Source organism: Vipera ursinii (assembly GCF_947247035.1).
Source record: "Vipera ursinii genome assembly, chromosome: 1".
Lineage (NCBI taxonomy): Eukaryota > Metazoa > Chordata > Lepidosauria > Squamata > Viperidae > Vipera > Vipera ursinii.
In genome coordinates this window covers 207,470,623-207,483,361 of record NC_139512.1, presented here as the reverse complement: position 1 = coordinate 207,483,361, position 12,739 = coordinate 207,470,623, and the positions used below count along the sequence as shown (strand labels likewise).

At 36.6% G+C, this 12,739-nt stretch overlaps 1 protein-coding gene across 1 annotated transcript in view; it reads right to left on the bottom strand.

Moving 5' to 3' along the window:
* ATP7B (ATPase copper transporting beta) overlaps nucleotides 1–4,681 on the bottom strand; it is a gene marked incomplete at its 5' end in the record, with an annotated part of 44,737 nt that extends 40,056 nt beyond the window's left edge. The window contains 2 exons of the mRNA XM_083371044.1: nucleotides 640–1,852; nucleotides 4,460–4,681. Coding sequence (XP_083227170.1) covers nucleotides 640–1,852; nucleotides 4,460–4,681 — 1,435 coding nt within the window. The remainder of the gene's footprint in view (nucleotides 1–639; nucleotides 1,853–4,459) is intronic.
* Nucleotides 4,682–12,739: the final 8,058 nt, after the last annotated feature.

The following is a 12,739-nucleotide window of genomic DNA, read 5'->3' as shown; positions in this document are numbered from 1 at the left end:
CAGCAGCCCAGAATGTTATAATTCTGAAATAACTCTCTTCAGTTTATGGATATGGCAAAGGAAGTCTGTGCTGGACATAGTTTTTTGCTTCCTACACACGGCATAGCTTTCTACAAAGTTTGGTGGGCTTAAAAACAGCAAGCATAAAAATTAGCTTCTAACTATTTCTGAAGGAATGGAGAATTAGTTTCTATTTATTTACAGATTATCCAAACATCCTGTCTTTCAAGGGCAGATCTATCCCTGCAGCTAAAAGAGAGACAACTTTAATTAATTATCTTCATGGATGGAACTCACGTGTTCCATATTAATGGAAAGCTATAACCACAACTTCTAAATAAATATATGGAGCTCAAGACAGCAATATTTCTCTTCATTAAGTATCTAATTCCTAAATACCATGGCCCACCCAGTATTTAAGTATTAAAACCCTGTATTTTAGCAGTGTACAGAATCTACCCAATTCAAAAAGTCATGCACACATTTAGGACCTAACAGCTCCAATCCTAGGCTAGGGCTTCTAAATTTTAACCCAATCAGAAGCAGCTCAAAATGACTAGATATTTAAAATTCATCACTTGACACAAGAGTTTTAATGCATCTCGATTCAATAGCAGAAAAGACTGCATCGTACGATACCTGTTAGAACAAAAGCATCAAATCCCATGTCTTCTACAGCAGCTCGTATCTCTTCAGAGTTAGTTATAACGGAATTGTAAGATACAACTGCAGTACCTTCAGTTAAAGATACAGAGATGTTTGTCACCCCTTTCTGTTGGGATATGGAGCCTTTAATAGAATTTACACAAGAATTGCAGGTCATTCCATCAATTCTAAGGAGAACTGTATTGCATCCATTTGCCTCCTGTTCTTGGGAAAGGTGACTGAAAGAAGGTATAGAAGAGGCAGCATTTGAGATAATTAATCCATTTTGGCCTTCCATTCCACAAGAAAAAACTAGGTTAACGTTCCCAGGGGTAATGGCTTGAATGGATTGCTGCAATGAAGATGGAGTGATGAGTTTTGGGTCGAACCACACAGTAATCTTTTTTTCTTCCTGAGATACCCTGGTACCCTGTACTCCAGTCATCTCTGAAATCAAAACTTCCATATCGTTTACACAAGATTGGTCATGTGTTCCTTCGATTTCTACTACTGCGACACATGTACTGGATCCCATGTTGTCCCCAGTATTTCTGTCACCATTATGTTCACTGGACATTTTTACGTTTATTGGCTGTAAGCGTTCAACATTAATGAAACCTAGTTCCAATGGGTTATGCTTATGCTTTATGGTGCATTCATACCCCAGGCTGTCTATGCTATTCTTTAGTTCTTCAGGCTTAATAATAAAGGGATGGTAAACAATGATAGCTTCTTGGTTGTTGAGGGTCACTTTGATTTTCTTCACCCCATGTAATTTCCCAATATTTTCTTCAATAGCACGGACGCAAGACTGACAGGTCATGCCTTCAATTTTCATCTTAATAACAGCTTCACTGGACCATTGGCCTGAAGACTGGGCTGCCTGTACAACATTGGCATCAAATCCCAGTTTTTCAATTTCCTGGCAGATTTGCTGATAGCTTATTTCCAGTTCCAAATATTTTACTGTTACTTGGCTTTGCTCAAGACATCCTTTGACATTCACAATTCCTGATAGCTTGGAAATTTTGTCCTCTATGGATTGGATGCATTCTTGGCAAGTGATACCCGAAAGATCAATGGTAGTTGTGTTTATTTGAGAAGGTGAATGATCCAAATCGTCCTCAAAGCTAAGATTGGTAAAAGCCAGCTTCTGCTTCATTGCCAAGGCTGATATGTGGCTAGGGGAAAAGTGCTGAGGCACAGCCTGAAATGAAAGAAAATTTAAACCAAACAATAATTCTGCTGTTTTAATATATGGGGTGAAGTAATGACAATCTTTTTGTGTAAGCTTGCTACTTAATTCATTAGGAATACTATCTTTAGGCATTTCTAAAGCCAACAGTTGTGAATGTGCCATTCGCAGTCTTTAAAAACAATATATTTCTGTGCTCACATAGAATTGCTTAATTGAGAGAACATATATTTTCTTCCAAAAGTCAAGCAAGAGGAGTGCCCCTTAGCAAGAGCAGGGGACACTGAGATCAAAATACAATTTTCTAATCATTTTGTTTACACATGTCCCAATACCGTACTTGTGGGGGGAGGGGGGTAAAGGACTTTTAGAATTAACATTTAGCAGGCAGTAACAAGATTCTTCAATGTATGTATGTATGTATGTATGTATGTATGATCAAAATATTATGAAATTCTATGTTACTTACACTCTATCTACCTACCTACCTACCTATCTATCTATCTAATTTCATAAAACTAAGATTCAGCATTTTCTGTTAGAATTTGGGTTTCTCAGCTGTGCTGAAAATTCATATTTATATGTTAAATACATGTCTTTAGTCAGGTATTTCAGTGTTAAGCTTGCAGTCCAAACATGGTACCTGATTCATGTCTTGCACTGAGGTGGAGTTTTGTTTCTTATCCCAGCCTCAGTTGCCTGATTTACAAATTATGCTAAAGCATAAACAAGGATTAATAAACATAAATTTACCAAACATGTTAAAATACACTCAACTATTCAATAACTAGGACCAAACTCCTATGAAATTGGAGTGCCACACTGAATTAGACAGCCACATCTCTCAGTTCAAAGTATATTCTATACTTCTACTGTAAATACAGTACAAAATCCTGAGCTTCTACTGGCTGAAAAACTGATGCTCAAAATACAGTCTTCGGCACAGTTTCATTATGTTAGGCTTACTCCCATATTTTCCTGTTTAGTGAGCCAATGTTTTAAGGCAGGGGTCCCTAGCCCCTGGGCCATGGACCAGCACCGGCCCACGGCATGCCAGAAACTGGTCCATGCAAACAAGCAAAGCCCCATCTGCAGGATGCAAGCAGTACATGAAATCACACCCCCTCCGGTCTGCAGAAAAACCTCCCACCACGGAACTGGTCCCTAGTGCCCAAAAGGTTGGGGATCTCTGTTTTAAAGAGAAAATACCCAAACTTAAGAATTAAAAAAGCCACACTGACCCAGGATGCTGTGAGAAAAATGGGGTGAGGTGGGGAGATCCAATAAGTACAGGTAGTCCTCGACTTACAACAATTCATTTAGTGGTCATTTGAAGTTACAACAGCACCCAAAAAAGTGAGTTATGACCATTTTTCACCCTTACGTTCATTGCAGTATCTCCAAGATCACGTGAGCAAAATTCAGACGCTTGGCAACTGACTCATATTTATGACGATGGCAGTGTCCCCGGGTTATGTGATCACCTTTTGCGACCTTCTTACAAGTAAAGTCAATGGAGAAGCCAGATTCACTTAACAATCATGTTACTGATTTAAACACTGCAGTGTTTCACTTAACAACTATTATTATTATTATTATTATTTATTATATTTTTATACCGCCCTTCTCCCGAAGGACTCAGGGCGGTGTACAGGGCAATAAATACAAAACAGGATACAAAAGTTAAAAGCGATTAAATAAATGCCCAAGGTTAAAACAATAATTAAAACGTAATTAACTATGTCAAGAAAGTCGAAAAATGGGGCAAAACTCACTTAACAAATGCCTCATTTAGCAATTGTCATAAGTCAAGGACTACTTGTATTCTGCCCTAGACCTCTTGGAATCTGTCACAACAAAAAAAGTTTTCTCCTCAAGACAGGCTAACAAGACCAACAAACAAAACCCCAATTTATTTTGTAAACTGATTTTTTTTCTATTATCAGGATCTTTCAAATTAATTTCTTTAAAACGAGTGACAGGAAAGACGTAAACCTAAGTGTAAAGTGATAAAACTAGGTACAGGTGAGTATTATGTATGATCCAGGCTTTTAAGAAAACTCTTAACATTAACCTACATATCTATAGCTGCTTACACGGCTGCAGTTTATTGAACTGAGAATTACTGCTAATATCAATTTCCAATAATCAGCTTATCTGTAATTACAATTTATCTCCCTTTCCAAGCAATTACTATTACGAAAACCTTACATGCAGTCCACAATTTGATACCCTGTAGTAGTCTAATTGCTGGCTGATGCAGCTGCGGAAATGTTTTCTCCAGCAAGAAAAAGAGGAACTTTTTTTTTATTCTGGAGAGAAAAAGAGATGCTACTGGGACATATTATGTTACAACCATAAGATTCCAAAATCCTGCATAAACTGCTGCTAAACTGAATGTTTCAAGAGAGACCGCTGCATTCTCTCTGTATGAACACAGCTTACATTCATACCACAGTTCGTAACTCCAGTAAGTTCCATGAGGCTTCCTTCAAGGATATAGATATTGTACTTCAGCTTGAATTTCCCACAAAAAAAACCCCCTCTAAACACACAGCTCAAACCACAACTAAGGCCCAGGTAAGTTAATTTGAATCCCTCCAGCCCCTGTACACTCACCTGTCTGTCACTGCTGTCCAGTGTTCCTGGCAAGTCCCTGGAGAAAATGTTTTTCTCTTTTGGAAATGCATCGTTATTTCTCACAAGAGCTCCTTGCCTCCAACGCTCATTATCTTGCAACATACACATATTTTTAGAAGACTGCCTTTTACAAAAATTAACCAGAGTAACATTTTTGTGGTTCAGAATTGCAACTGAGGACTGGTTTGTTCTCAGAGACATTCTTCTTTTCTCCTTTGCTTTGTTAACCTCCTTATGGTACTGACCGTCAAATGAAAAAGTGCTGGTTGCTTCATTTGGTATTGCAAAAATTCCTCCTCCCCTGCCCTCCCTACTCTGTGGATGTTCAGATTGGTTAGATCATTACATGAACCTTTAGCCTTCTCCCATATCCATAGATTATGTCTCCGCTGTGCGTGGTTACAAATAGGTTTAATTTTTTTCCCACCCTTTGTCTGCCTCATACTTATTGAAAAATGACATTTAATACGGTTAATCTTTGTACATAGCTCTCCAGTGTCCTCAGCCAAGGCTGCCTTTCACAAGCTTGTCAAATATGGCCTGGGTGAGGCAATCCTATGTATAATTAACTCTACCAGCCAAACTTTCTTTCATCTTCAATCAAAAGCATGTTCAAAACAGTGAGAATCCAGACTTAAAGAGATCAGTTTTTAAACATGAAAAGGGTACTATATGTATTGAAGTTTCACTATATGACAGACAGAAAATGCAAGCTGTGGGATGAAAAGTGATCAGTCTGACTAACAAATGCAGAAGGAATGAAAATATCAAGCAAAGGTACTTTATGGATTATATTTATCTAATAAAAAGGGTCTGAGTAAATGTTGTCTAGTTTTTCTTTCTTGCTGCAAGTTACTCCTATCTCACTGACGTGACTTCTGAAGTCTCAGATCATGAATCTGTGGCAGTTTATTCTCCATATAGAATTCCAATTCACATTGTGTTTACTAAAAGAATCAAATCAAGCTTGCTATTATTTCAAAATTCAATTTGATGTTCGCTTTCAGCAAACTCTTCTGAATTTGCATATGCTAATTAGAACACTACTGCCAGGCATCAAGCTCCCTAAAATTTTATCAAAACAAGCTTCCTTTGTCCATGCCACAACTTCGGCAAGGTTTCATTATACTTTTTTTAGGAAAGCTGCAAGATAACTTTCCAGGAGATTCTTAACAATTTTCAAACACATTACTAAAGTATTCCCCCCAATTTTCCAGTCACAAAGCAGCTCTCTGGAGCAGTTTGGATTTCTTTTGAAATAAAACTATGGCAGATTTATTGGCATGTTGCACAATAATGTTTGCAGCTATTTGCATATTCATAAGGCAAATATTGATGCGGGCACATGCAGTAGAAGCAGGGAACCTGTGGACCTGCCAACGTTACTGAACTATGTTTCCAGCATACTTCATCATTTGCCATACTGGTTGGGGATGCTGAACTCGTATTTCATTAAACATCAACAAGGCCATGCATTCTCTGCTCATCTCAAATGCTGCACAGTTCAATCCAAATTCGTCAAAATATCTCTATCCTCTCCCCCAGCATATTTATCTAAAGTTTTGTGATAATATTCTTCCCTGGTGTTCCTAAATCTGCAGTTTCTCCTCAGATCAGAGCATCCTGAGGTAGAATAAAGAAGACCTTCCCTTGTTTTTGAGGTCTCCCTTTTGATTCATATTTCAGTTTAAAGGAAGAGTTTTTCCACATAATCACAAAACTGTAGCACGTATACAGCTAGCCTGATCTGGAAGGAGCAAATACGCCCCCTTTTCATAATCTTTTGGATCCTCTCACAACAAAAGCTTCTTAAAAGACACTAAACAAAAGGAATGTAATTTGAACTTCAGACCAAAATAAAACTGAAGAATGGGAAAAGATGTTTAATAAGAGAATATAGATCAGATGTGTTTATCCATTAAAGCAGCTTATTCTCTAAAAACAAGATGCCTCTTCTATAATTATTAAGGTAAGATACCTGTTTAGGCAGTATAATTCTGGCTTTGTCATTAGGCTTATCATATCCAGGCAGCAAAAATCCCCCCTATATTTTTGCAAATAACTCAACAAGGCAAACATACCTAATACTCTTTCCTCCTCCTATTTTTCCTACGAGTGAAGTGGATTGAGCTGAGAGAGAGTGATTGGCCCAAATCAGTCATTTGGCTTTCATGCCTAAAATGGGACTAGAACTCATGGTCTCTTGATTTTTATCTTAGTGCCTTAGACCAAACTGGCTGCTAATCCTATAGGAGAAGGAATCATCTTATTTTAGATTAAAGTATTATTTGTTGGCTTAGATTCAGAGAAATGATGGTTCCTATTGCCTAAGTAAGAAAATAATTTCAACAGATTCATCCCTTAAGAGTTGTCCATTCTTCTGGAAAGAACCAGTGTTTGTTAGAACACAGTTACTTGTGTTTACATATCACACTAAGCTATGCTTCATACATTAATTCATAAATCATGGATTTCACTATCGTTCTATCAGTTTTAAGATAAGATTGTGAAAGGTTTAACCCTCCATATTTTGTTTCTTGTACTCATAATTCCCAGCTGATATTGGCATTGTGAATGAAGATTGTAATCAAAAAACCTCAGGAGATCTGTTTTCTTATCTCTGTTGGGCTTGATAATGTTGGATTATAACCTCTATCAGTCTCCACCATATGACCAAAAATCAAGGAAGAGAAATTACAATTTAGCAACGTATAGAGAGCACAGGCCTTTAGATAACCATAATGCATATCATTATGCACCATTTTACAAACTGAATTTCTAACCCATATTCAAAAGTTTACTGACTTTTATTCTAACACATGCAGGAAAGGAACTAAAATATAACATAACTGTCTGGAGAATGAAGATACAAGGACAAAGAAATGGGCAAGAATTAAAATTGTGTAAATCTAAAATTATATCTAAACATTTAGGACAATGCATATCAAAGAATGCTGAATCCAACAGGCCTACGTAAAGAATTTTTATACGCCTAAGGAGGAATGAAACGCAACATTAAAAGTTCTACAGTACATGTGCATGAATCCAAATGAATTCTTGACCACTACGACAAAATGTTGCTGTTCCTGTGATTTTAAAACAGGAGTCAATTAAGAAAAAATTAACACAATTTAAACAGAATGAGTAAAGTTCACAAAAGTCTAGCATCATTAAAGAGCAATATTAGGTTCATATTTTATATTAATTATAAATATAGATATTTCTGCCTTAGTAGTTTTTGAGGGGCATATCTATTTTGACTATAAACCATAGTAAATGGATTAGTGTAATAGCTTATTAAGCAACAGTACTTTATTAATTAATCATTATTAAACCACTGTTAACTTCGGTCTCATAAAATTATATTCTTATTCTAGTCTTCTAGAGCAGGAGTCAGCAACCTGAAACAATGAAAGGGCCACTCGGAACCGGTTCCCTCACAAAAGGAAAAACTGGGAGCCGCAAAAAATGTGTGCACATGTGCGTACATGCGCGCATGCGCAGAACAGAGTTTGACTGAAGAGTGGAGCCAAGTTGAGATATGCACCTACCCTGCATATTGAATTGATTGGTTGAACTTTTTTAGTCCCACTTTTTTTTTTCAACTGCACATGGCACATGGCAGAGGACTGGGAGCCGCAGGAGACGGCTGAAAGAGCCGCATGCGGCTCCGGAGCCGCGGGTTGCAGACCTGTGTTCTAGAGGATAGCACAACTGTTCAAGAAACTATTCTTCACTCCTAATTTTTTCTAGAATTACAATGAACCATGGATATTAAAACAAAAATGTCACTTCCTTTCCATTTTTAAAGGAAAGAATGCAATGCTCTTATAAAATATAAATGGAAATTACTAAAATTATAAAATACCTATTTCTGTGGCTTCCTATAACTCTTCCTTTAGGAGTACAAGAGCATATTTAGTCTTCAAATGATTTTCTACTTTGCAACAATCCTGCAATGTCCCCATTTTTTTAACCAAATATTGCAACTTGATCCTGTACATGTTTATTCTGGCTAAACTCAGCGATATGTATTGCCATAAATACATCACCAACCAATTATAAATGACACAGCTTATTCACAGTGAAACACATACATTCAATGTGTGATACCAGAAATCTGACCAGTCTTATCAATATTTCTACTTACTGTCTATGTCTCTAATTTAAAATGTCTTCTGTCAAAATATTTGAATACGTTCTGGAAGCCAAGCATTCCCTTGTCAGTACTGCTACAATGCATACCATGAGAAAAGCAAAAGCAGTCAGGAATTAAAAGCCACATGCTGATCATATGAAGGGTCTTGTGCTTTATTAATCTAATTTGGAATTTAACAAGTTTATTGCAGGGAATTGCCTATGTTTTATCCAGTGACCATAAAAATATTTAAATATTAGTGGTTGTGTTTTTCCTGTTCTTATCCAGTTCATGGAGACTGCCTACAAAAGTCACTGCAGGGTTTTTGGCAAGTTTTTTTTTTAGAAACGGTTTGCCCTTGTCTCCTTTCTAGGGCTGAAAGAGAATGACTGGCCTAAGGCCCCCCAGTGACTCATGCCTAAGATGGACTATCAGCTTCTAGCCTGAAGATTTAACCACTATACCATACTGGCTCTCTATATCTTAATACCAAATGGTAATGATTTAATACTAATATTAAACAAAGTATTTGTCTCTCAATAGCTGAAAGACTGAAAAGGGGATTTTTTAATTATTATTTTCAGATGTCCCTTTTCCTGAAAAATTTATTTATTTTTCACACTTATCTTTTCCAAGTAACAAAAGGGAAGGTGACACAGATTCAGACTACAGGTGGTCCCCGACTTACAACAGTTGATTTAGTGACAGTTCGAAGTTACAATGGCACTGAAAAAAAGTGACTTATGATCATTTTTCACCCTTCTGACTGCTGCAGCATCCCCATGGTCACATCACCAAAATTTAGGCACTTCCTTAGCAACTGGCTCATGCGTATGATGGTTGCAGTGTTCCAGGGTCATGCAATCATCTTGTGTGAACTTCTGACAAGTCAATGGGGAAGCCAGATTCACTTAACAACCGTGTTACTAACTTAACAACTGCAGTGACTCACTTAACATCTGTGGCAAGAAAGGTCATAAAATGGGGCAAAATTCACTTAACTGTCTCGCTTAGCAGCAGGAATTTTGTGATCATAAGTCGAGGACTTCCTGTGCTTGTAATTACAGATTACAAGTAATTTATCAATTGCCAATTGCAATTTGTTAAAAACCCGTTGTGTTTGATGAGACTTTCTGGGATTTCTTCAAAACCTGTGATGTACAGTATTTCTCACCCAACAAGTGTTGTTGACCTCCCACTTTTCCAAAACATTGATTTTGAGGTCTGTTATGGGGTGACCAAAGAGACTGAAACACTCTAATATTCCTTTGTCCTTTTTCATGTTTTGATGTGACCATTAATTATTTTGAACAAAGATTGACCCATTAATCTATGTAGAATCTATGTAGAGGAGCAATGCTGGCTGATGATGGCATATATTACCATAGAGAAGGGGGGGAGGGGGGAAACCTCTTTGAACTTTTACACCTGTTTGTCCCAGCTGTTGGTTTTATAAGTTCTCCTTTGTCTGTGGGCCTTTTATTTTTTTAAAATCAAAGGCTTCTTCTGCAGAGAGGCAGCCATAAGTTGTGCATTTAAAGCAACTGCATTTTCCTGAATTTAAATGTAAGATTGACCATTTTCCTTGGGCCTACAATTCATTCAAAGAAAAAAAATACTGTGAATTATTTTTTTATTGAATTCTGGAATAATTACTACTGCTACTAAGAGCTCTGCAAATAGCCAAGAATCAGCATGAACATATAATGTATACTAATAAACAGGGAGGATTTTTATGTTAGAGTCCAGTTTTTAATGTCTTCAGACGGAAATCAAAGAAATGACAAAGTATAAAAAACCATAATGAATTCGCTTTATATGAAGTCACAACTGCAAATTTAAAAGCTTGTCTTTCATAGACCAGGAACAGCTCTATAAATAAATGGAATGATAAACATGTTATAAAAATTTGTTTATTATGAACATCATTAGTCTATTCCCTAGTTGCTTGGTTTCTCCAAATTACCAAAACAGCCTAACAAAGCAAACATGATTTGTTTAGCTAAGTCACTCAGATAAGAGGATGTTGACTTGTTCCTTCCCTTATCAGCCAAGTGATAAGACAAGAATTACCTGTTGGTTACAATAGTTAGCTTGTAACAGAGGCATTAAACCCAAACTGCTAGTTTGGATGGATTTACGCATCTCTCCACTGCTATATATTACACTATAAAAAACGTATGCAATATATTTAGAAGAGAACATATTTGAGAGGAGATGTAAATCTGAAGTAAACTGACTACAGTAGTTTATCCTTCTGTGCTTCACTCAGTAATGCCCTTTAATGCTTGGCAAATGAGAGAAACTAATCTTGACATGAGACCTATTAAATAAAACTTCATTAAAAATTGATTCTAGCATAAGGTATATAAGACTGCAATTCATCTGATGGCTATATGAAGGAAACTTTTTAAAAAGGAGCACAAGTGATCTTCTCTTTGACATGTCCTCTTTAACAACTTTTTATTTTCCATTATATTGCAGCAACTACTTGGTGAACCTGTGCTCCATTACAACATCACTAGCTGATGACTGGTTTGCCTGTAGTATTATAATTTATAACATGGTTTGTTCAGTTTTATCTGAGCACTCCGTGTAAATTCAACCGTGGTTTATAAACCTCATCCATAGCTTAGCATCACTTATGAACTTAACCACTAGAGACTTTTCAACACTATGAATAGAGCAAATCATGGATGCGTGAAGCTAGTCATTTAATCTTTCTATGAATTGTCAGGTGTCATTTCTCACAGCCTCTCAGAATTTTATATTTGCCCTATTACTGTGAAACTGAATGTGGCACAGTTTGACTATTTAGTGTGTGTAAAATGTAGCAAGGCTGATAACAAGTGGAGGGAACATATGAGGCCTTTGTCATACCTTGCAAAAGTAAAGCATTTAAGTGCATTAAAGTCAATTTAAAAGAGTAGAGAGAGGAAGCTGACACAGGAAAATAGATGCTAAACATAGACTGGTGACCTCTGTGAAAAATTAAACCATTGTTCTGTAAATAAGGATAATTTTCTAGACCTTTGGTTGGACACAATTTCTGTCCATATTATTTGTTCACAGAGTGTTTGTTATAAGCTTTAACTGTTTATAACAAACTAGTCCTTTTGAGTAAATGAAATGTATGTTTCTCCCTTCCTGGATAAACACTAATAAGAGAAATAACCTTCAGTATAAGAACTCCGTCTTAATTATTTTGAAGTAGTGGCAACAACAGGTCACCCTCCATTTATTTACCCTCCCTCAATCAATTAGGAAAGAAATTGGCCACTTCTGACCAAAAGTTATTTTCACCATGGCCTGTACTGAAAAGTCTGCAGTTATAAAACCTAAGTTCTAGGAGAGAAGCAACCTAGAACTAAGGAGAAACTTCCTGACAGTTAGAACAATTAACCAGTGGAACAACCTGCCTCCAGAAGTGGTGAATGCTCCAACACTGGAAGTTTTTAAGAAGAGGCTGGACAGCCATTTCCTTGAAATGGTATAGGGTTCCTGCCTCAGCAGGGGGTTGGACTAGATGACCTCCAAGGTCCCTTCCAACATTATTATTATTTATTTAAATGACTTAGGCCCCATTGTTGGAAGGAACTGTCTCTCCTTTTATAAACCTGGACAACTGAATCTGCAGGTGAAAATGTTGCTCTCAAAATCAAGCAAGGAAGGCTCCCGAGCTCTGGGGCACCATCTCTCAAATTCTTTATTATTGCTTTTTTGTTCAGCATTGAAAAAAAATATATAAAGATGGGTCTCTTTTTCCAGGTTTTTAATTGTTAACTGGCTTTAATATTAGTTGCATTTAAACTTCCGTATTATTTTCAATAATTCTGAATGCTCACTGAGCAGAAAGGTAAATATAAATAACTACATTTCTTAAAGCAAAGAAATTTTAACTTTGCTACAAGAATGATCTAAACTGCTGTATCTGGAAAAATCCATTCTGAGTCTGGAAGACATACATTACAAATGCTGCCATCTTGACTGACCAGTTGGCTTATTTTGAAAATCTGTATTACTGTAAAGCTAATCTATAAGCAGTTTTAAAAGACATTTAGTCCTACCTTTTCATTATAGGAAGAAGAACAAATTGCAAAGAAATACCTTAGACTATGTTC